The sequence below is a fragment of the Musca autumnalis genome, unplaced genomic scaffold (assembly GCF_047663935.1).
Source record: "Musca autumnalis isolate F117 unplaced genomic scaffold, ASM4766393v1 scaffold_4, whole genome shotgun sequence".
Taxonomy (NCBI): domain Eukaryota; kingdom Metazoa; phylum Arthropoda; class Insecta; order Diptera; family Muscidae; genus Musca; species Musca autumnalis.
The window spans coordinates 418,536-444,342 of NW_027411977.1; the positions used below are offsets into that span (position 1 = coordinate 418,536).

The 25,807-nt window shown below is 33.1% G+C and overlaps 2 protein-coding genes across 2 annotated transcripts in view; one reads left to right on the top strand and one right to left on the bottom strand.

Moving 5' to 3' along the window:
* The window catches only part of LOC141401096 (uncharacterized), an 87,246-nt gene that overhangs the window by 47,011 nt on the left and 14,428 nt on the right, over positions 1-25,807 (bottom strand). The gene's annotated exons all lie outside the window — the stretch shown is intronic.
* LOC141401516 (uncharacterized) lies at positions 3,080-22,483 on the top strand. The gene is made up of 2 exons (XM_073981803.1): positions 3,080-3,121; positions 20,526-22,483. The coding sequence occupies exon 2, from the start codon at positions 20,556-20,558 to the stop codon at positions 21,735-21,737; it is 1,182 nt and encodes a 393-aa protein (XP_073837904.1). The 5' UTR covers positions 3,080-3,121; positions 20,526-20,555; the 3' UTR covers positions 21,738-22,483.

Consider the following 25,807-nt stretch of genomic DNA (forward strand, 5'->3'; position numbering starts at 1 on the left):
ATTTAACATCTAATATCTCAACCTAGTGCTGATATACTCAACATGTATGTATGTACATATGGTTCATATTGTCCTGCTATGCTCACAAGACGATAACAAACTCAGTGGAAATCATAAGAAGAAACGGTAAGTTACAATAATACAAAATAAAAAGCGTTTGGTTGTCGTGATTGAGTGGTAGTGTTTAGTGGTGGTTGTTGTTAGACAATAAAAACAAATCACCAAAATTGTTTTTTTTTCAATCTCTCAGAAGAAAGGCGTTCTTGAAATGCAGAAATTAGAACTTTGGCAAGACTTTATGAACACTATTCCTATAATACAGTAAATTTTTTTTTCTGTGTAAATTGCCACAATCCGTATAAAAGCAAAGTTCTTCAACATCAGTCTCATCTGCGCCCATGCCCCGATCGAAGAGAAAGGTGGACAGACCAAGTATATATTTATTCTACGAGCGCCTAGAGAGAGCATATGACCGCTACGCTGATCATGATACTAAGATTGTTCTAGAAGACAAACAAATTAAATTGTTGAAAAATAGACAATGAGTAAAGTTATTCAAAAGTTACAAAATCGGCAAATATTCAATATTTGATAACCTTGTGAATCGAAAGTTTGAGGGGTGGAAAATTCCTTTTGGAGAGTAAAGCCCTTGGTGAATACATACAGAGCCCCGAAGGACAGATCTGCCGTGAGTCGAACTTTTGAGTTATGGCGTTATAAACATTTTGCTGGAGACCTTAAAAACCGTCTGGAATCAGGCTTAAACCTTTGTTGGCTGTTGTTTTAGTTTATTTTCAAGATGACATGTCTTCAAATTAAAGTTTTTTACAAAGAACATTTCGACCTTCTATTCAATTGTCAATCAGATATGATAAACGTGCATTTTACATCTTACGCGGTTATGGCGCTGGAACAAAAACCAGCATTGTTAAAACGTTTCCAAAACCTTGTGAGGATACATTTCATAACGTGAACAAATTATCATCTAGGTCTGGGGGTACAACATTTTTTTTGCGGTTGAGAGATAATCTTGAGCCGAACTTTTGATTTATGACGGGTTGAATTCTGGGTTGGTGGCCCTTTATTGCAAGCGTATAAAGTTATGTAACAAAATTTCTTAAAAATAAGCTAAAACAACAGCCAAAAAAGATATACCGCTGATTCCAGACGGCTTAAAGGGTCTCCGGAAAAATATTCGTCGCGTCATAGGCAAAAAGTTCGATTTACGGCTGATCTGTGCTTGGGGTTCTGTATGTACTCACCAAAAGGAATTTTCCACCTCCAGACTTTGCGCTCCATTTTGTTGCACAGTGTAATTTAAGTAACACAAAATATATACTTTCCACTATAAAATGGATTGTTTTCCACAGTTTACGGTATACGTCCCTTTTTTAGGTGGACGGATTACAAACAAATATCGCAATTTTTTTGTTTAAAATCTATTGTATTTGGTATATTTTACAAGTCAGTCCGAAAGAACATTTCAAACCAAATTCAGTCGAATTATTACGAAACTTTTGGTTTTGAAAACATACGATTAATTTTGTTTTCGGTAACACACTAGGGTTATAACTAGACATCGGATTTTGCATATTTGCATATTTTTTAATAATAGAGATACGAAGATTCTGATTGGACCAAAATTCGTTTCAAAGAAATCTAAATTAAATAAATTTTGTATTTATTTTGCATATTTGCATATGCACAAAATATGCAAAAAAATGCAAAATATGCAAAAAAATATGCAAAAAATATGCAGAATATGAAAAAAGCAAAATATGCAAACAGATTTTGGCCGAAAATCGTCATAAAAGTCGTAAAATTGGCAATTAAAGTTGGAAAAAGTCATCAAAAAAAACTTCAAAGTGTCCTAAATTAAAATTTTTGGCTGTTTAACGTCGTTTTTTTAGCAGATTATTATGCTATTGAGACCCATTACCACAGTGTGGATATAAAAAAATGGTTATATGTATATTGTAATACCATTTTTTTTATTATTAACCTATTAAAAAATATAAAATTTGTTAAATTGTCAAAAATTGTATGCAAAATTCAATATTTTCTTTGTCTTAATTTGTTGCATTAGTCTGGTTTTAACCCAAAGGGAAAACATCGATATCGGATTTTTTATGTTTAAGCTGTAAACAGATACAACGTTTGGGTAAAGTTTTGTGTCGTTTTGACCGTTTTTACACTGTTTGGCATGATGCCGAAAAATTCAAATTCATTTGAAATATGTATATGCCGACAAACAGATAAACGCTGGACTTCGGTATCGTCGACGCCCTGTTGTTGTTGTTTTTTTCTCGACGCTGAACGCAAAACTTTAATCAAACGTTGTATCTGTTTTCAGCTTTAGTTTGGTTAGATTTAAGATTGTTAAAGTTTGAGCACCATTGGGATATGTTAACACATGCCACTGGGGCCTCGTAATTATGAAAATCTCGATTTTTTCGCTATTTGACGACTTCAGCGACCCATATCTATTAAACGGTTAAAGCTATTTGCCCGTGTTATGCATTAAATTAAATGCCATACAATTCGTAATATTTCTTGCCGAACAACAAAATACGTAAGTAGTACTGAATTCAACATAATAAATCCAATATCCTGAAAACGCCTTAGGGTGAAAATGGAGCCTATTGTGAAAAAAAAACCCTTTTTACAGTGTTTAACTTGCTTTGGTGTCTATTTAGTTCAGATCTAGTAACTTATTTTCCACACAGTTGTAGGTGACCAATCGAACTAAAACTTTGCACACTTTTCAGACTTGGATGACAATACATGAATATGAAACCAAAACCAATATGGGTCCATTTTTTCTTAGAGCCCCATATAGCGAGAATGCATCATTAAAAATTATTTTCTAGTTTTAAGTGCTTTTATAAATAAAACATTGTAAATTAATTTTTGGGGATGAAAACAAATGTCTTTTACATTTTGTTCATATTTAAATTTATTTAAGGGACTGACATTATGTGATTTTGGAGCCATCTGGGTAAAGATGTCTACTTGGTGATGAACTCGACTCCTTGCTCTGCTATGTCGTTCACAAGTTGTTTACCATCCTTCCTGGTAATTGATGTTCTGTGGTCAAGTTGCATAATCTCTTGAACAACAAGTAAGTATTCCCCGTAATTACTTTTTCTGGGAATTTCGGCAGTTGCAAAATCGCAATAAGTAAAAGTGTAAAGGTAAAACTCAAATATGGAGAAGAAAGGAGAATGTAAATAGAATCATTTTCCAAAAAGAACAGAAGAAAAATTCGGTCTAAGATACTTTAATAAAAAAAATCATTTCAAGGTGCGATTCGTTGCGATAAATGATGCACAATTTTTTCGGGCTACATCAAATTCCGAAATATTTCATATTCGGCTGGTACAAAATTAATTCTAAGAAACACAATTTTGAACCGATTTTCCTGAAAACTTGGTATTTTTATTTTGAGAGTCCAGAGAATATTTCAACCAAAAATTGTCGACATAGGTCCACGTTGGGGTATAGCCCCCATATAAGGGTACCCCCAATTTAAGGTCATTTGACAATTTTAGCCATATTTTTAAGCCGATTTAGCTGTAATTTTGCATTTTGATTTCTTAAAAGATATGAACCATTCGCACCAAAATTTATAGACATAGGAAAAAGTTTTAGTTTAGACCCCACACAATGGGATCGCCCTGTTTAATATATTTTAACGGTTTTTTGGAAATTCAGGGCGAAAATAATTCTGAATTAATATTTTGTGACAGTAATTATAAATAAAACTAAATATTAATAAAAAGGAGCGTACAAATAGTTTTAGCCAGAAAAATTGGATTTCGGACCAGTGTGCGGTGGTTTGAACTATCAGATCAAACAATGCCAGGGCAACAAGTTCAGGACTAAGATACCACAGATGAATTATCATTTTGTTATTTCCTTTATCTGATATTAGTTTCGTATTTCAATAAATCTTCAATGCGGTTTAGGTCTTATTTTGGACCTAAAAATATTTCTAAATTTCGTTTTCACTTTTTTTGTATTAAACTCAATCTATTGTCTCTAATTCTTTTCAACCTATTTATTATGTTTACCCAATCAATCCAATATTATATCTATGTATATAAACATGACTTTGTTCATTATACGTTTTGTAAAATCAATAAGCCACACTCTCATTTATAACACTCAGTTGTTGTCGTTTGATACAAAATAAATAAACAAAATAAAAAAACGTTCTGGTCGCGTTAAACCAGGCTCGAAAGATGAAAACACAAAGTGCTTCTACGACATCTTGTTCTTGCGAAGTCAGCTGGGAAGTAGTTTTAAAACATTTTCGCCTACATCGAACTTGGATTTGTCAATCGCAGACTATTCTTATAGGAATCGTGTGAATATGTTTGGTTGATGTCCGGATGTGCTGCCAAACTTGCAGTCAAAAATCCCTCTCAACAATACTTCTAATAAGTCTGTACGCAGGTACAGAAGCTTTGAACCTAACACCTGCTCAAGCTGGTAAGACCCTATTATTCTAGGCATTCAACACTGATAAGTCTTGTTTCTCCCCTGAGCTACCGTCAGTTTCAGGAACGCCCAGGACTTTTTCTTTACCCCCATACCAGAACAGCAACCCGCTCTTTCTGCTCTGCTTTGGGAATACCTGGTAATAGTTTTCCATGCCAGTGCACGCAAATAGCCTTGTCTTGGGGTATCTTAACCCTTACTTGAACTTGTTGCGAGTATTTTTCACTGTTTATTCTCCGGAATAAACGGATAAAGCTTCTAAAGATCTTATATTTGTTGGGGTCCTCTCCGAGAGCTTCTACTGTAGATAAAATGATACGACTAACGTTCCTATAGGACACTTTACAGGGATTCAGCAGCAATGACAATTTCATGGTTAGGAGTTTTTGTTGAAGCCGCGCTTGATTATTTTCGGGACAGATGGTTCTTCAGATTCTACGAAGCGTTTAGCATCAAAAGAAGACCTAGACCTCATTGAAAATCTATTGAAATACGAAAACATAGACAAAAAAAGTATCAGAAAAATTAAATAACAAAATGATAAATCACCTGTGGTATCTTAGTCCTGAACTTGTTGGCTTGGCATTGTTTGATCCGACAGTGCAAAGCACCGTAAAGAGTCAAATGGCAACAAAAATCTTAACAAAGCAAAGGTGACCGTTCCACAGATATGGGTCGCCGAGAGAGACGAGATTTTCATAACTTCGAGGCCCCAGTAGCACGTGTTAACTTATTCCAATTGTGCTCAATTGGCAATCTTAATCTTAAATCTATCTAAAATCTAATCTAAGTAAACAGTTTAGGCTTCACCCCCGCTTAAAAAAATCCGACATCGATTTCTTCCCTTTGAGTTAAAACCAGCCTAAAGCTACAAATTAAGACAAAGAAAATATTGAATTTACATAAAATGATTGATATTTTATCAAATTTCATATTTTTGCATAGTTTAACAATAAAAAATAGTATTACAATACCATAAACCCTACACCACACTGTCGTAAGAGGCATCAATAACATAATAATCTGCTAAAAAATCGACGTTAAATGGCCAACAGTCTTACTTTAGGACACTTTAAAGTTTTTTGGTGATTTTTTTCCAACTTTAATTGTAAATTTTACGACTTTTATGACGATTTTTGCCCAAAAACTATTTGCATATTTTTTGCATATTCTGCATATTTTTTGCATTTTTTGCATATTTTTGATATGACCCCAAATATCGAAAAATTGACCCTTAAAACGCCTAGATCCAAAATTTGAGTCCAATCGGATAAGAAATAAAAACATGCAAAAATCCGATGTCTAGTTATAACTTTTTGACGTTTTTCTCAAAAATGATTTCCTGTAGCGAAAATGAATGACCTTTTGCCTATTAATAACTAAATTCACTTTTATTCCATTTAAATATTGATTAAGGTCACGCAAACCACTTCCAATTGATATGATATATGGAATAAAGTTATATCTTCTATATATAAAGTAGAAAAATGTTTGTGCGTTTGTTTGTTTGAAGTTTATGAACTCAAAAACCGCTAAACCGATCTTCCTGAAATTTTTAGAGTACATCACTACATGGCCTGAAAGTAACATAGGCTATAAAACTTTCTGAAATTCAGCGTTGATCCGGAGATATAGCATCAGAATCGCAGGTACCTCCGAAAAAATTTCATTTTTTTTATGCAAATATCTATCTATAGAATGGTTAGAAATAATTTTGCCAAATTATATTGAAATCGGTTCAGATTTAAATAGCTCCCATATATATATTTTTATCCCATTTCATGCATTTTATGCATTAAACACGCTATGTATATCCAATTTCAATGAAATTTGGAATGTGCGACGGAATAGTGTCTAGAAATAAATTTGCCAAATTATATTGAAATCGGTTCAGATTTGGTATATGGGAGCTATATATATTTTCGTCCGATTTCATTTATTTGATGCACCAAACACGCTATATATACCCGATTTTAATGAAAGTTGGAATGTGTGACGAAAATTGGTCTACAAATAAATGTGTCAAAATATATTTTACCTCATTCGGGGTAGCGAAGCGTACCGGGTTCAGCTAGTATGATATAAAATATATATACACGCAGAAACATATGTTTGGATCCAAACAAATATTTCTTTGGTACTGATTGCAAACAAATATATGTTTGAATCCATACATATTTTGTTAGGTCCAAATAAATATATGTTTGCAACAGTTTGTAACATATCTTAATTTTATTTGTTCCGGGAAATTTTATATATTAAAAACGGGTTGTAAAAAGAACATATTCAAACACAAATTGCAAATATTTTTCAATATTTATTTAATTTTTTGTCTTTATATTAAAATTATTACATTCTTTAAAAAGTGAGCAGAAATAAGATATTTTATAGTCCATATTGGGAGTAAAATTTAAAGTATGTACTACAATTCTATTGAAAGAATTTTCAAGAAGTTCCACTTCGAAGTATCAGATGCCATACAAGTTTGAAGTTAAAACATATGTATACTTTAAAACAATATCTTTACTAGGTCGGCCAGTTAGATTACTTTGACAATAAACTTGATAGATCAGATCTTACATTATCAGTTATTATAATAGTCATCTGTAGTGCGATTCTCTAACTCATTTTTTTGAAATAAACAATATTTAATATGAAATTAGTGTTCACCATATAAATATTTTGTTGTACTAATACCAATTTTAATTAATATTTATTTTTGTACTGTTCGTACCACTTTAGTTCCATTTAAAAATCATCAACAGCGAGCCACATTTTTAGAGGCATTTTAATTAAAAGATTTCTGTCCCAATATGGTAAAATATTCTTGTAAAGAATACACCCAAAACTTATTTTGGTACCATGCCACATTTCAGACTTTGTACGCATTTCATGCAATGCTAAAAAGGTACTAAATTTAGTACTTTTCATACACCTGAGTATAACCTTCAAAACATTACTTTCTTATATCAACCCAATATGCCAACCGCGACTCTAATTTCCAACTCTATCAATTCCCCCAAAAACCAATTATACAGGCATGTCACAGAAACGAATTCCGATCGAAAGTGGAATTGATTCCGTATTTAGCTTCTTCAGAAAACGAAAAACGAAGAATTTTTCGGAATGAAACCACTTTTGATTTTGCAAACGGAATTGTATTTTTATTTTGTTTAAATCTGCCACTTTAAAACACTCTAAAAACACTTAGAAATAATTGAAATGTTGTTTTATTAACAAATTTACATTTAATTTCGCATTTAAAATAAATAATTAAGTTTTTTGACTTCACAAAATCGATCGGAATCTAAAGAAGCTAAGACAAAAACGATCGAAATGAAATTTCGGAATTGCAACCATTCCGATCGGAATCTGTGATAGTACGAATTTCCGGAACCTCCTCCCAATATACCAAAATGCTACTGCTAATCCCTTTACACAATAACAAATTGAACCAAAGTTTTTTCAGCTCTGTTCCTATACCTGATACATTTAGACCAATTTAGTAAATTTATGGTACGTATTTCTTAAACCACCCGCATATACCAGCCCTGTCACTACGCCCAATAACAAATTGAGTACCATTTAGTATACTTATTAATACCAAATACTGACAGTAATCTTAATTGCAAATCTCAGAATTCCAGCAGTATCTGTTCACCCAAATCAAAATTGTGCCAATTTAGTGCCATTTAGTACAACAGCAATCTTAATTCCAAAATTCAGGATTCAAGCTCGAACCGTTCACCCAAATCCAAATTGTACCAAATTTAGTACTTTGAGTACCCATAGGTTCGAATTTTTAAATTCTACACTGCGACAGTAATCGTAATGTCATATCTCAAGACTCCTGCTCTATATGTTCACCCAAATACAAATTTTACTAAATGTAGAACCATTTAATACATTCCGCGTCCATAAGTACGAATTTCCAAAACAACCTCAATCCTACACTCTAACAGTAATCTTACTTCAAAATTTAATGATTCCAGCACTACACGTTCATTCAATTGTACCAAATTTAATACCATTTAGTACTTTTCGTAACCATAAGTAGGAATTTTCAAACCTTTCTCAATCCTACAGTCCAACAGTAATTTTCATTCCAAATTTCAGGATTTCAGGTCGTACTTTCAGTACCCATAAGTTAGAATTTTTAAAACTACCTAAATCCTACACTTCGACAGTAAGCGTAATTGCAGATCTCAAGATTCCTGTTCCATCTGTTCACCCAAATCTAATTTGTACCAAATTTAGTACCACTTAGTACTTTTCGTACCCATAAGAACGAATTTCCAAATCTACCTCTATCCTACACTCCAAAAGTAATCTCAAATCCAAATTTCAATCCAAATCTAATTTTAGTACTTTTGGTACCCATGAATACGAATTTCCAAAACTTTAGGGTTCCAGCTCAATCTGTTCACTCTAATCCAAATTGTACCAAATTTAGTACCATTTAATACTTCCCGTACCCACTAGTACAAATTTCCAAAATTTCCTCAATCCTACAGCCCAACAGTAATCCTAATTCCAAATTTCAGGATTCCAGCGCTATCCGTTCACGCAAATCCAAATTGTACCAAATTTGGTACTTTTCATACCTATAAGTACGAATTTCCAAAACCACTTCAATCGTACACTCCAACAGTAATCTACCCGTTCACTCAATCTAAATTGTACCAAATTTAGTACCATTTAGTACTTCCCATAACCATTAGTACAAATTTCGAAAACTTCCTCAATCCTACAGCACAACAGTAATCTCAAAATTTCAAAATTGTACCAAATTTAGTACCATTTAGTTCTATTCGTACCCATAAGTACGAATTTCCAAAACCACATCAATCCTACACACCAACAATAATTTTAATTCCAAATTTCAGGGTTCCAGTTCTACCCGTTCACTCATATCCAAATTGTACCAAATGTTGTACTATTTAGTACTTCCCCTACCCATTAGTACAAATTTCCAAAACTTCCTCAATCCTGCAGCCCAACGGTAATCTTAATTCCAAATTTTAGGATTCCAGCGCTATCCATACACCCAAATCCAAATTGTACCAAATTTAGTACCGTTTAGTACTTTTCAAAACCACTACAATCCTACATTCCAACAGTAATTTTAATTCCAAATTTCAAAATTCCAGCGCTATCCGTTCACCCAAATCCCAATTGTACCAAATTTAGTAGCATTTCGTACCCATAAGCAAGACATTTTTAAAACCACCCTCATATCACAATCTTACACTTCAACAGTAATCTTAATTCCAAATTTCAGGTTTCTAGCTCTATCCGTTCACCCAAATCCAAATTGTACTAAATTTAGTACAATTTAGTACTATTCATACATACGAGTACGAATTTCCAAAACCATTTCCTTTTAAAACACCACTTTCCAACCTTGATTCCCATACCAAATTCCAAGATTCTAGCTATAGCCGTTCAAAATATACAACTGGTACTAAATTTTATAACTTTTAGTACTTTTCGTACACTTATAGGTCGAAATTCCAAAAACCCTTTTGTGCATCTTTCTAACTCTCCACCAGTGACCCTCATTCCAAATTTCAGAATTCTAGCTCTTCCCGTTTGTCTAATACAAAGGGTACCATATTTAGTACCTATTAGTACTTTTCGTACCCTTCCAGTTCGAATTTCCAAAAACCGAGCCTTATCTCACGCCTACATACCAACAGCAACCTACACTCAAAATTTCAAGGTTCTAGCTTTAGCCGTTTCGTCTGGGCGATGATCTGTCAGTCACTCACTCACTATCACTAAGCTCTTTTATATATATGAGATATATGAGCAGGATTTGGAATTAAGATTAATGTTGGAGTTTGGGGTTGAAATATGGAGGTAATTTTAGAAATTCGTACTTATGTGTACGGATAGTACTAAAGTAAAGAAAGATGAAGGTGGTTTTGGAAATACGTACAGAAAATACAATATCTGATACTAATTTTCTTATAGGTTGTAGGGATAGAGAGATGAAGATCTCTTGCGTATGGTTGAATATGTGGAAATGGTTCTACACGCAGAAAAATTTATGTTAGAAATATGTTTGGATCCAAACAAATAAATGTTTGGGACCGGTTGCAAACAAATTAATGTTTGGATCCAAACATAATATGTTTGGGTCCAAACAAATATATGTTTGCAACATTTTGTAACATATCTCAATTTGATATGTTTGGGTACCAACATATTTTTTATGTTAGAACATTTTTTCATGGGTGGAGAGAGGATGTTTGTCAACGAGAGTAATAACAGTGCTCTCGCGGCTGTGGATTGCTGTTTTATAATGAAGAGTTGTGTGTATTGTATAATAGAAGACGTAGAAGCGAAGAAGGGGGCTTTGGTGGCATGTATGCGTCAAACTCGTTTGTTTCTTGTTTTGTTGTTTTTAACCAACATAGCGGGAGAAGAAGAAAAGAAGAAATGATATGAATTATATTTTTTTCTTTCTTCAGTGTTTTAGTTGCCTTTGTAGAGTCAAGACGGTAAAGTGAGTGAATAAATCAGTGTTTTTTGTTTTCTTAAAGAAATTGTGCTATTTAGTAAATTAAATGCCCAATACATTTTATAATTGGAAATTTTATTATTGAATCAGTAAGGTGAATGGAAATATTTTATTGGACAAGGAAGAACTCGCATTTAATATTGGTAATTACATACATACTTATGTATATTTGAAATATGCCATATCCATATTTATTTAATACATTACATAATCATTTGATTCTAGATGCCGATTCCCCGCTGATGATTTCAACTATGAGGACAATTTATTTTATTTCACAACAAAGGAGAAGCGTTCAACTAAGTTTCTATATATTTTTTCTTTTTTAAAGTGTGACTATTTACAAATTATTTCAATCAGTTTTTCTTTTATTAAATTGTGTTGTGTATTTCTTTGGAATTTTGTATGTACCTATGTGTTTGTTGTTCTTTTGCCTTCCAATAAACAACCTCAACATTTGTGTGTATACCAGGGTCGAGCTTCTTTGCTTAGGCCGTATAGTGAGGGCGCCCACTGAGTTGTTTTTGCATTTGCTTCTCTCTCTCACGTACAGTGTAAATGAATGAAAACAAACAAAAACATAATGTGGTTGTTGCTTTTTTTCACTCATACGTTCATACATGTCTTCGCTTTGGCTGTATTTCTGTGGTCGTCGCTGGTGTATACTATGGAGATAGCCAGTGAGTTCATACTGAGAGCAAGTGAGCACACATTTTAAAATGTTTTACATTGAATTTTACGCTCCCTTGCTCTTAGTAAGCGCTCACTGGTGCATGTGTTTGTTTTTTTTGTGCCTTTTGGGTTTGTATTTTTTTGCACCCAAACATATAAAATGTTTGCACCCAAACATAAAATTGTTTCCACCCAAACATAAAATTGTTTGCACCCAAACATAAATATCTTTGCACCCAAACATATATATGTTTGCACCCAAACATATATTTGTTTCCACCCAAACATATATTTGTTTGCAGACCCAAACATATATTATGTTTGGGACTGTTGCAAACATATATATGTTTGCTGCAAAATATGTTTGGGACATATGTTAGAGAGGCCGATTTTTTTTTGCGTGTACTACACGGTACTAACGGTACTAAATTGGTTATTGGGTTTAGGTATATAAGTGATTTTCTGAAATTTGGCATTAGGGTCACTGTTTGTAGGTTTATGATATGTGTTCGGTTTTGGTAATACATTCTATAAGAGTACGAGTTAAAATTTCAATTTTTTGTATTAGGATTTTTTGATATTGAATTTTAGAAATACGTACCCCGTAAGTATACTAAAATTATTAAATATGTGGATGTGATTTTGGAAGTACCTGCTATAAGTATACGAAGAATACTAATTGCTACTAATACCCCGTTTATATATAACCGGATTTAACAAACCGACTGGGTTTTAAATGTCAATTCCATTGCTTATATTTCAAACAAATCCTCTTAAAGAAGATTAACCCTGCAAAAGCTCTAATATAAACAGCATATTAATTTCGTATTCGTATTCTGAAATTTGGTATTATGGGAAATTTTGTGTTTAGTTGGTTTTTTAAATACTTTAGTACGTACAGAAGGTACTAAATATTGACTTGGGTCTAGGCATAGACTTTGAATTCGGAAGTTTGGAACTGAGGTCAGTGTTGCTGTGTAAGGAAGAGCTTTGGACATACGTTCCGTAGGTAAACGATAGATACAAGAACTTGGTAAATGGTACTCCCAGTAAAAAAAGTTGTACGGATAGAGTTTGAATATTAGGGGCAGTGTTGGTGTGTACGGTTTAGATGTGGAGGTGGTTTTGGAAGTGCGTACAATAAGAGCACGAAAGGTACTAAATTTAGAATTGGAAAAAACGTTTACTTTTATATTAAGGAATATAATTGGAATTTAAAATCTGGGGTTAGGGTTGAGATATAGAGGCGGTTTTGGAAAATATAGTTATAAGCTTACGAAAAGTAATTAATGGTACTAAATTTAGTATTGGTTGATGGAATATATCTGGAAAATGTGTATTATATGTACAAAAGATAATAAATAGTAATAAATTATTGAATGAAGGCCAGTGATTCTAAGCATAATAGGTTAACATGAAAATATGGTTCTTGAACATAAAAATACTCGAATAGCCTTTTTCACTCAGACAATTTTAATTCATATTTGTTCGAACATCTTTCTTCTGGTTTTTTGAAAAATTTTTAAAACTCATTTTTGTTTTCAAACAAGTCTAATTCGAACGAATTTGAATTCGAATCGTCTTACAGAAACCGGCCAGAGGGGTGCGGATCGTAGTAATGTTGTACCGTTGGCAATATAAAGGTTAGGAATCGAATTTTGTAATTTGAATAAATTTTTCAAATTTCATTTTATTAATTCTGGAATAAATAAAACGGGTGTCTGTTTGCATCCTCTTTTCAATAAATGACTTTTCAAAAACGAAGTAGCGTACACATGCTAGTATTTAATATTCTTAAAAAAATTATCTGTACAACTGCTGGTAAACCCTTGAACAGATCGCGCAATTCTCGCAGAATGAATAACGCGCCAAAAGTGCATTATCAATGAAAATGTTATTGTATGTCACTACCTCCATTTCTGAATAATAATGTTTTTCCTCTTCAAAATGGTTAATTATACAAATAATTCCACAGTTTATTGTGCCAGCCCAGTTACTAGGCCCACCAAGTAAAACTAGTTGATATTTCCGTATCAACAAGCAGACAATAGCTGATGAGTATTCGCTCAAAGAAAACGTGTTTGAAATAATTGTTCAAACGCAATGAAGACCGAATATTTACTCTTACCAAACACTGCTGTTAACGCGAAGGAAACCTGTCTTATCGCACAATGAAATAAAAAACAGAAGCCCAAATTGATGAAAGTGGACCGTATTGTATGCACATAAATGTATATCCTCCTATTGTGTCATGTGCCTGTTGCCGCTGACCGCTATCCCTGTAAAGCTGACAATTGTTTTCTTCGCTAAGTCCAGTTTCCGTCTCGCAGCAATTGTACAGAGTCGGGCAGGCGAAACGAAATATATAAGTCATGCCACAACTTTTATTTTCAAAGTTCATTAGACAGCGTGGAACGCGACGGTGTCTTTTTGCGTACGAACCCGATTATCTTTACTTGTTTTGAGCTTTAATTGACAAGACGAATCCATGCTTATTGTGAGTACTTTCTCAAACGACGGAAGTGTTGTGACTTTTGCTAGAGCCCGAATTTACAAAAGAATGCCCAGGATATGGCATATTTGTTAAGTTGTGTCTTAATTTTATGCGGCTTCTACACGATATGTTTTATGCATAACTACTGTCACTTTTTACAAATCTGAATTTTGTACACAAACATTTTTATGCATCAAAGTGATATGGGTATACATTTGCTTTTTTACGAATAGAACGCTCTATTCTCGTCTGTACTACAAAATGAAAACAGCTGTATCGTTCGTTCGCAATATAAAAAACGAAAACAACAAAAAACGATTGAAAAAAAAAATTTGCTGTGCAGAAGGAGTTACATACAGTGGCGGCCATATAATTAAGAACGACATTGTATTAAAAAGTATTTGACTTGCTACGTTCTAAATATTTGAATATTTATATGGAATAAAATTTGTAAATAAATTACACGGAAAGCACTATAAAATAAAGCCAAAACATGTTTCGATTCACTATCGTTTATACGAAAGAAACCACGATTTATTAAAATAGTTATAAATCAACCTGGCCACATAATTAAGAACGATATAAGTAAAAGTTACTTAAAGGTAATTTTCATACACAATATGTGAATATATTGTTATGTATTTTAGAAATCGGTTACTTTGATCCATTTTTGGTATCAAATGTCCTTCAATGGTACATATTATTGAGTCCAAATTTGATAATTAGGGTATACATAACGTTTTCCAAAATTTGACGAATTTATTTTATTTTTGGGATGTAAAGTCACAGTTTTGGCTTCCTCTCATTCCCTCGATGACGTTCTGAATGATACCCTGCGATTGTCGTTCCATAATCGGCGCTTATTTTCCCTTAAATTAGGTTTTACCCCACTTCTTTGGGTCCTTTACGAGGGAATTGTCTGGGAAATAGTTTCGCATGAGCCATTTCCACCTTATAAATCGGTAGGACAATTCCCTCGTAAAGGACTCAAAGAAGTGGGGTAAAAACGAATTCAAGGGTAAATAAGCGCCGATTATAGAACGACGGGTATAGAACGCAGGGTGTCGTTCCATATAAATATTCAAATATTTGGAACGTAGCAAGTCAAATTCTTTTTAATACGCTGTCGTTCTTAATTATATGGGCGCCACTGTATGGGCAAAAAAAAAAAAACAGTGACAGTTGCTACGCATAACATGTATGAAACATACCTTGTAGAGGCCCCGTTACGAAGGGAAGTTAAAAACTGGTCAATATGTGTGTTCGTTTATTCAAAATTTGTACAAATTTTTACTGGATGTTGTTCGTTTACTCTACCGTACAATGCAAAAGACCTTAGTCGATTACAAGAAGTTACTGGACTTGTACAAATTGTTGAGTAAACGAACACACCTAATGTAATGTCATTTTAAAAGTTATGAAAACGCAATAAAGGCCGAGAAATAGTGTTATTAAATGCGCAACTGCTAATCGTTGGTATTAAGAATCATTCAGATATGTATACTTATGTAAGTATGCACCACTGCAACCAACACATATCAAGGATGCTCTCTTAAAACAACAAGTGGATATTTTTATTTGATGGCGCGCATATACAGTGATGACCAATACATTTGCAACAAAATTGCACGCTTTAGAGATATAAAATATTTTTTGAAAGACAATTCAGGTATTTTATGCATTTTTTATAGTTCAATGCTTCAAGTATAAGAAAATAAAAAGTTTTGACACGATATCCAACAAGAATTACATACGAAAAAAATTGAAAATAAATAAAACCCCTTAAAATTTTATGGTCAAAACATATGCAAGTGGGCAAAATCAAATGCAAAAATCTTCAATATTTTGTAAAATATAATTTTTAATATAATTCAAATGAAATAATGAAAATTTCTTGACATTTAAGTTTTGGATTTAATAAAATTCAGAGTCTAAAGTGCAGTTATATCGTTTATTAGCAAAAGTCTGGGTGTCGAAAAACATAAGAACGTAGGGATCGGACCAGTATCAAAGTGAGTACTACTGATCTATTGACGTTATAACGGGCGATATCATTGGAAATTTGGGATTTAATAAAGTCAAAAAGTTTTAGAAAGCTCGTCAGATCATTATTTACCGCACATATTTTGTGTATAGACATTTCCGGGAAGAGCACAGGCTTCCCAAAAAAAAAGAAAGGTTTCAACACATTTAGTGCTCGCTAGAATACATAAAGCATATCCCATAAATTTATGAAAAATGCGTTTATTGTGGAATTACATGACAAAAAACATTATTTATTGTTCAAAAAGCAGGAATACTATCAAAAATTTAGTCAGAAGACAATAAAATACGGTAGTTATAATATAATGTTAATGGGCTTTAGCGAGTACTAAATGTGTCTCAAACCTTTTCTTTTCTTGGGAAGCCTGTACTCTTCCCGAAAAGTCTATACACAAAATGTGTGCGGTAAATAATCATCTGACGGGTTTCTAAAACTTTTTGCCTTTAAAGAGTCCCGAATTTCCAATGATATCGCCCGTTATAACTTCAATAGATCAATAGTACTCACTCTGATACTGGTCCGATCCCTACGCTCATATGATTTCGGTCACAATTCGCAACGAAATCGGAAGAAAATCTTTGGGAAATTCGGAATGCGAAGTTTTTCCTCCGAATTTTCGTACAGATTTCTGAACGATTTCGGAATAATGTCGTATGAAAATCTGAGGTAACTTCCGAACTTTCGTAAAGATTTCTGAACGATTTTGGAATAATTTCGTATGATTATCGAAGAAAAAATTTTTCTATGATGCCTCTTTTTCTCTGATTTTCACTGTAGTTATCATTTTGTAGTTATAGTAGAACAATGTAAACTTTGTGTACGAATATGTTGAGTCTATCAGCACTAACTTGAATTATTATCAGCCCTATTCTGAACATTCCCATGGGAACTGTTTCCCATGGGAGCGAAATTTCCCATTCCCACGTTTTCCATATTCTCAACGACGTGGGAATAGCAAATGATGGGAGCTGGAATTTCGAAATTCGAAATCAGTTACACCAAATTATTATAGCATACTTTTGGGGGGATGTAATTTTGTTTTGTAATACAAAATGCCTATTTGCATTGAATTCGCGGTTTTTGAATTAGATTAGCAAAGCACAACTCACTTAATTCAACAACCGTGTGCATTGATTTATGGATTTTTTAAGTGAATGGAGTCAACGATGTGTGGTGTTGTTCTAATAAGCACATTTTCTTCAGAATTTGCGAATTGGTGTAAGCATTTTTTTAATTAGTAGGCAAACATACATTTTGTGTATAAAGTAATAGGAACTTTTTAAGTTTGCAACGAATTTAAAAATTGTATGTTGATTCGGAATAATTTTAGTTAGGAGTTTAACGCGTATATCGCTAGTTTTACTTATTCCTAATGATCACTAGAACTCGTATTTTGCATATTTAAAAAAAAAAATTCAAAAAGAAAAATTCGGATATTTTTCTCGATTATTACACATTTCAGAAAACGTACATATCTCAAAAAAAAAAAAATTAATAAATAAAATACGTTTTTGATTGAATCTAAAACTAAAACACATGCCCTTGCAAAATTTCAAGCTTCTACGTTCAAAAATAACGATCCTATTCAAGAAAAGGCATTTCGGAAAATGGAATAGCATTGCAATAATTTAGCATATATGTATGTACGTTTGTGTGATAGTTGTCGTGTCGTTGTGGAGACTAACACGTTTTCAATAGAACGTTAGTCGTCTGATTTAAAAAACCGGAAGATTATATTACGAAAATGAATAAAAGTTGTAAAGATTGTATGTATTATGGTTATTTTCCAATATATTTTAATAATTATTGCCAAAAATTCTTTTGAAATTGATTTGTTTTTACTTGCTGTGCTGCGTTAACAGAATCAACCATGACTCTTTTTCTCGTATTTCAATACATATGGTCTGTTCCAGAACTGCAAAAATCTACTAATTTTTACTACTTTTTTTTTTTTTGTTTTGTTCGATAATATAAAGGAAAATTTTTTATCGGTGTTAAACATGTTAGATTCTTGCAGGTTTTTGTATCATATAAGAATATGCAAAATCCGAAGTCTACTAATGACATATTTTACAGTACATTTTGTATGCTTTTATTAAGCAAACACATGGCGATTATAAATATTTGCAATAAGTTTGTCGTGTAGATGTCTTAAAATATGAAATTTCATAAAAATATGAAATTTCTTGAAAATTTTTTTCAAACTCCCACACTGTTTGCTGGGGGAGATTTTTCCCACAAAAAGACACAAAATTCTCCCACAATTCAAGATAGAGAATGTATACTTTTTTCCCATGGGAACAAATTCCCAATTCGAACTTCATTCAGAATGAGGGGAGATGGGAAATGGGAAAAAAACTCCCACAAAATTTTATTCAGAATACGAAAATGTGGGAATGGGAAAAAATTCCCAACTCCCATGCGTTCAGAATAGGGCTGTATATGTTTCATTTATATTTAAAATATTTAAAAAAATGTATATGCGAATTTTATAACAAACCATTTTGTTTTTCGACAACAAACTAAAATGTTGCTTGTTAAATATATACAAAAGGTGGTTGTTTTGCGAAGGGAAATTTGTTTCCGACATATCGATCCCAATTCGTAACGAAATCGGAAGAAAAACAGTAGCATATTCGAAGGGAAATTTACTTCCGAAATTTTCTCCGAAATCGGAACGAAATCTGAACGAATTCCCCTACGAAAAATCGTATAGAAATCGATACGAAATCTAAACGATTTTGCTTCCGAAATTGTTCCGATATGTCGGACATCATTGACAATACGCACGGCAACCGTTTCCCAAAAATACTTTTCGTTTCGGTGGTGAATGAAACAACTCGACAAAGCATAGCCGAAGTTACATTTCAGCAATCGTACGGTTTCCATCTTTTTACATTGACAAGTTTGTGTTTTTGTTTTGGTTGTGAGAATGAAACGATTCAGAGAAGCTGAAAATTTTGTGGCTTTGTGTGATTGGTACGGGAATCGCTTTGTTTGTTTCCGTTCATTGGTGAAAACAAAAAAGATTTTTTAGGCGTTTAGTCCTTTGCAGATTTAAGCCTTTTTGGCATGGATTTAAGTAATTTTAGGTGCACGAAATATGAATTTTCCCCATTCTTCTTGCATGGCATTTTTCAGGGTTTCAATACTTGAGATGTTATGACTTCTTATAATTGTCACCAAAATACTCCATAAATTTTCTATAGGATTCAAATCCGGGGATTGGGAAGGTCTTTGAATCACTTTTGGACAGTTATATAGCAACCATTCTTGAACAATGTCTGATTTGTGCTTGGGATCATTATCTTGATAAAATTGAAATGCTGTCCACAATCCCAATTTTTCATCACTACATTTCAAATTATCCCTCAAAATGTTTAAATAACACATATTATCCACAATTCCTTCAATAAAGACAAGATTCCCTACACCGGAATCACTCATACAACCCCATACCATACCCTCATCCGTGCTTTACGGTTGGAATTGTGTGTTTAAGGTTCAAGGTCATATCTTATTTGGTCTATACCACCCAAACTGTTAAATTTGCTTTCATAGACAAAAATTAAAGAATTTCAAAACTCAAAATCCTTTTTTTTCGTATACCTGAACGAACTCCAATCGAATTTGGCGGTTTTTAGGATTTATGAATGGCCTTTTCAGTGTAACTCTGCCATGAAGACCATGTTTACGCAAGATTCTCCTAATGGTTTCTGGGTTACACTTTTTGTTGAGATATTTCGGCGGGTCTCAGCAAGTTTAGGTGCACTAAGCTTTGGGTTATCGGCCACTGTCGAAGCAACCACTTTTTGTCTCTTTTAGTGAACATATTTTTCTCGCTGTTTTTCGACTTCCTGCAGATCCTATTCTCGATTTGATGGCCCAATATGATTTTTTGAACAGCAGATCGAGTAATATTGAGTATTGCAAAGCAACTGACATTTTGGAAGTCAGCCATACATGAACAGGGGCTCACTTCCGTGTCGTCAGATTCTTTGTAGTTTTTGAACTTCGTCAAAATATTTCAGTTGCACACTCATGCATTGTTCCCCGAAAATGCATCAGAAATAGAAATGATAAATGTTTGCTTTTAACCAGCGTTAAAAATTCGCAGTTGTGACGTTTTGAAATAAATAGTCTCGCTTTTGTTAAGTATTACGGCGTTACACAATACTTCAGACATTTGCCAAGCTTCTGACAATACGGAAGTCAGCCTCAGTCATTCATTGCACCAGCAATTTCACAATCAAATCACTTATACAATCATCTTTTTTATTTTGTAGGTCCACTGTTTTATACTGACAACGGCTTCGATGTCTTTAGTGGCATCGGCAGCATCTTATGAAGGCGGCACACACATTGAAGTTGATCATTCAGATTCATTTCAAACATCGGGTAATCGTATGAAAAGGAAGCCTCCGAATCAAGAGAAGCGAGATATAAGCTTGGCATATTCAGCAACTAATATTAATTCCAAGGAGGGCACACAAGTCAAAACAGTAACGGTCATCAAGAACATCGGAACTGACAGAAATACAGGGACACTTCAGATAAAACCTGAATTGCGCAAGAGTGAAGAATGGGAAAAGGCATTTAGGGAGAACTTTAATTCTTATGGCGTTATTCCGGACGTACCGGACGTTGAGGATCTCTTCGAGTATGTGAACAAGAAACAAATCACTGTAGAAAGCAAAATGAAAACGTCCAACGGAGAAAGCAAAGAAAGTAAGCAGAAAGAAAATGTACAGCCAAAGCAAACAGAAAAGCCCGTCACTGAAGTATCTTCTGAGGAATTTGTGGAAAAAATAGAAGGCGATGCTGAACTTTTGCCGAATGTAAACACCAGTAAATTGAAAACTCGTGAATCATTAGTAAACTTTAATTATTCCACGCCCCAACATTCGGTACATCAGTATTTCGATAATTATGTTCAATTAAGTCCAAACACAAACATCGGCTATAATTATCCCAAGCCGTGTGTCCACGAACAATCTACTGCAAGTGATGTTGTTGTAACGCCATCTGGAAAAACGTATAATATACCCAAAAACAACTCGAATACAGATGCCAATCCATATTTGGCACCTTCGGTAACTAGAAGGCCTCCAATTAGTCAGCAAACGCAATCAACGTTGAGACAACCAAATGCTCCAATTTCCCCCATAAACTCGTTGTTACCACCATTGCAACAGCAACAATCAAGTCCAGTCGCGCAACGATCGAACACGTTGCCACTCCAACAACCCACTCCCGCCACGGCACAGCAAACGCAAACAAATAACCAACCGCAATCTTCATCATTACTTCCGTCAACAAGCCAACGACCATACGTTGCACCTAATCTAAGATCGGGATTGAATGCTGTAAGCCGCGGGCCAGCAGCAATCGCCACAGCCACAGGTGGTACACAAGCTAATCCGATATATCGTATTAATTCATACAATACAATATTTAGAAAACCGAATGCTTTCAGATCACGTGGATTGAAATATTAGACATACACATACAAACATATTAAATGTGTGCGTACGTACACAAATAAATGTAAACATTTACTATAGTAACCCTACTTAAAATAACCAAATGCATATTTGTACATACATATGTACGCATATTTGTGCATTATGTATATAATTAGTATTATTATTTGCTTAATGCAAGTATTTGAATAAAAATATAGCACATAATATCAATTTACTAATTATCGAAATCAAATCGAAAAGTCCAAACATCAGCAACGATGTCTTACAGAACGAAAAGATAAATTTTTTCCGAGTTACATTAGTTTTTTTTATTATTATTACAGTGTTTTATTTAACTTGCTTTGTTGTCCGTTTAGTTCAAATCTAGTAACTCATTTTTAACACTCTGCACATTTCATATTTGGATGACATGAATAGGAAATAAATTATTTACTAAAAATTGAAAAAAGAAAAGAATTAAATAAAAACAAGCGGGAAAAGGCTATAGTCGGACGGGGCCGACCATGTTATTCCCTACACCACTTCCGTTGGATCCTATTTTTCCTTTATTTTTTTCTTTATTTTATAATGGACAAAAATTAAATTTTTATTAGAAAAAAAAAACATTACCAAAGGCATTTATAACTAGCTTTCGGTGATTTATACCGAATCGATCATTAAAAAAAAAAACAAAATTTCCAGGTAATTCATAACTTTTTACCAAAGGTACCACAAAAATTCAAGACCGCGCAATTAAAAAAGCTGGGGATTTCTCTATCATGATTCATAAGCTTTTCTATCATGATTGCGACATTTTGTTGCATAGAAGATAAATGTAGTATTTATGTATATGTTAGACACTAGTTCCGTTATTTGACCGTTAGATTGATATAATATGCATCAAGGGAGAGGTCAAGAGTTGGTTCTTAATTTTTCGGAATATGCCCTTCAGAATATAAAATATGCACCAACAATTATATTTAGATATTTTCCGGCAACAAATTATGGTAAATTTCACCTGCTAAATACTATCCGAATGTTATTATTGGCATTTTTTTTTTCCAAACCTCTTACCTGCAAAAAGTTACAAGTATTGAGCTATAACTGCGACCTCTAGCGTGATTATGTTTACACAACACACAATTAAACCGTTGATATCCCTGTATATCGTCACCATAAATGCCCGAAGACGTAACCCACAAAACCAAAACTTTACAGTAGAAGCAAAAAACGTTATAAAATTAAAAACTGTTTTACGGAATATTAATCTTATGAAGCCGAATATATGGGATATTATCGATCATATACGAAAGGGAATAAGTAGTGAAACCAAAAACCAAAATTGCTTACAACAAAATCTGCAATCTCATTTTCCGAAATGCCATTTCTTGAATGGGATCATTGTTTTTGAACGTAGAAGCTTGAAATTTTGCCAGAGCATGTATTTTAGCTTTATGTATCAGATTACGTCAAAAACGAATTTCGATTTTCATGTCGGTTACGTCTTCGGGCATTTATGGTGACGATATACTAGGCTGTAACTCTGTTATCTGACCACGTACAACAACATAATTGGCAACAATTGAAAGATCAAGAGTTCTTCTTCTAAATATAACTTACGTGGGTGGAACAGGTTTTCCAGAAATAAATATATGACCATTATACAAAAAATGTTACCAATTTTCACACAAAAGTTTCTGTTTAAAAGAAAGCTCTATGTTAGTTGTAAAAACTGTATTTCGACTATGCTTTCTGTGAGTAGTGGAGATCCTCAAGGCTCTGTGCTTGGTTATCTCCTGTTTGTTATGTATGTATGTTAATGATTTGTTTAGTGTTATTAATAGTAGAAATTGTATGTCATTTGCTTTTGCAGATGATATCCAAATTTTGTTTCATGGATAATAAGTTTTTAAGTTTTCAATACCAACAAAACTAAAGCTATGTTCTTTGGCAATATACAGTCTGACTCAATTAATGCTTCTATTTATAGTACATCTATAGATTTTGTAAGCTCGTTGATTGTGATTGCATAGCTCTTTCTGAAGCAGTCCAGGCAGAGTCATGAAAAATGCATTCCCTTCTTCACATTTTAACAATGTCCGATTTGAATCAATTTCATACAAATTTCACATTTTAGCAATGTTTACATTTATAATAATTTTTTGCAAATAAAATAAAATGTTATTACATTAAAAACAATTTGTTTTATGTAAGTTTAATTACGTAACAAAATTTTTGTATCCAAAAAAGTAATCATGAGTGCAATTTGTTTCGGACTACATCTTTATTTATAGCCAAAGAAGTAGTTGAATCATGAATGCAAGAGACTATATTTTATTATGTGAAAGAATTTAAGATTTTTACAAGGGCATGGTGCAGCTAGTATGCAGTCTATTTTGGATCTTAATCACGTCTTTTGCATGATTCTATGGACACATTTTGAAGATGTTTTTGGGTGGTTTCGAATTTCTTAACATAACATATTACCTATTTAATTTGTATTATACCATCCACTATAAGATGTATTTTGACTTTGAACTTTAAACCTTTTTAATCCCTTTATATAACGATAAATTTGAAGTATATCATAGTTTTTATAGTCAATATATTTCAATTTCTTTAAATAGTACAATGATGTTCAGTGAAATTAGCTTCATTTTTGTTTTCCATCAAACAAAAATAGCATAAGTTTCGTAACATGTCATAAAAATACATAAATTAAAAGATACCACAACTTTTTAATAATATTTCCTAATAACCCTGACATTTTTCAAATCACTGAAATAATATGCATTAATCGTCAACTTCTTTGATATCCGCAAAATTATTTCTATAGAATACATTTTTAACGAATCGAAAAATCAAATCAAAAAACCTTCCATGGAATGTATATTTATTCACTTCAAAGAACTACTGCAAAAAGTACGATTGAGATGCAAAATAGACAGTATCCTCGCTGCACCATGCCCTTGTAAAAATCATGACTTCTTTCACGTAAAAAGATGTAGTCCGGAATCACTTGCACTCATGATTCAACAACTTCTTTGGCTACAAACATTTTGCTGGGAATGCAATTATGTAGTACATGCGCTTATAATGCCCCACTTTTTATATGGTATTGAGGTATTTGGGGGTAGTTGCGGTTTGATACTGCGTAAATTGCGACTTCATTTCAATAGAGTAATGCGTTATGTGTTTTGTGTTCAGCGCCGTGAGCATATTTCTCCTTATGTCAATGAATTTCTTGGGTGTTCTTTTGTTGACTTTGTTAGTATAAGAGCTATGTTGTTCTTTTATAAAATAGTTAAAATACAAACTCCTGTCTCCGAGCTATTCACTTTTAATAGATCGGTGAGAAATACTCAATTATGTATACCTCGTCTCACTCCTATATTGGAGAAGTCTTTTCATGTGAGAGTTGCTTTTTAATACTTTACCATCGGGCCTTAAGTTGTTCAATACCTCTCTAAAATGTTATAAGGAGCATTTATTTCAATTTGTCAACGATCATAGATTTTAAAGCTTTCTTCTTGTATTGTTTGCTTGCTTGTTAAAGCGTTGATAATGTCATTGCATAGCTGGTTAGGATAAAATGTTGTGTTCAATTAATTATTTTTTTAATTTTCATTTTTTAGTGTGATTTAAAATTAAATTTTGCCTATCTTACATTTATATACTTTATTATATTCGTTTTAAGTTTTCGTAGTAGTAACTTTATTGTTGTATTTGGAACCGTCTAGGCCCTGTGGGCTAGGTACTGTGTTTTTAATAAAATAAATTTGAAAAATTAAGTTAAATATTATCTGACCATCGTGTACAAAGGTAAGCTTCTTCTTCGTCATAAACTTGAACATTACTTAGAATTTCGCGCTGACTGTTATTGTGACCTACAGAGCAGCTACAAAATTGGATTCCTAATTTTTCAATGTACCTCTTAGATCATAACAGCTCAACTCGAAAGAGAATTAATTCAAATATCACAATAAAATGACCTACGCCTTAATAAGGCAAAACAAAGAAGGATAAAAAATTTGTTTTTGGTCCATTTCACCCCCTAAATATTTCACATTCAGCCCCAAAAACTAATCGTTTCTATTCTGGTC

Coding starts and splice junctions, on each gene's coding strand:
- LOC141401516 (XM_073981803.1), top strand. CDS start 20,556: ATGTCTTTAGTGGCATCGGCAGCATCTTATGAAGGCGGCACACACATT.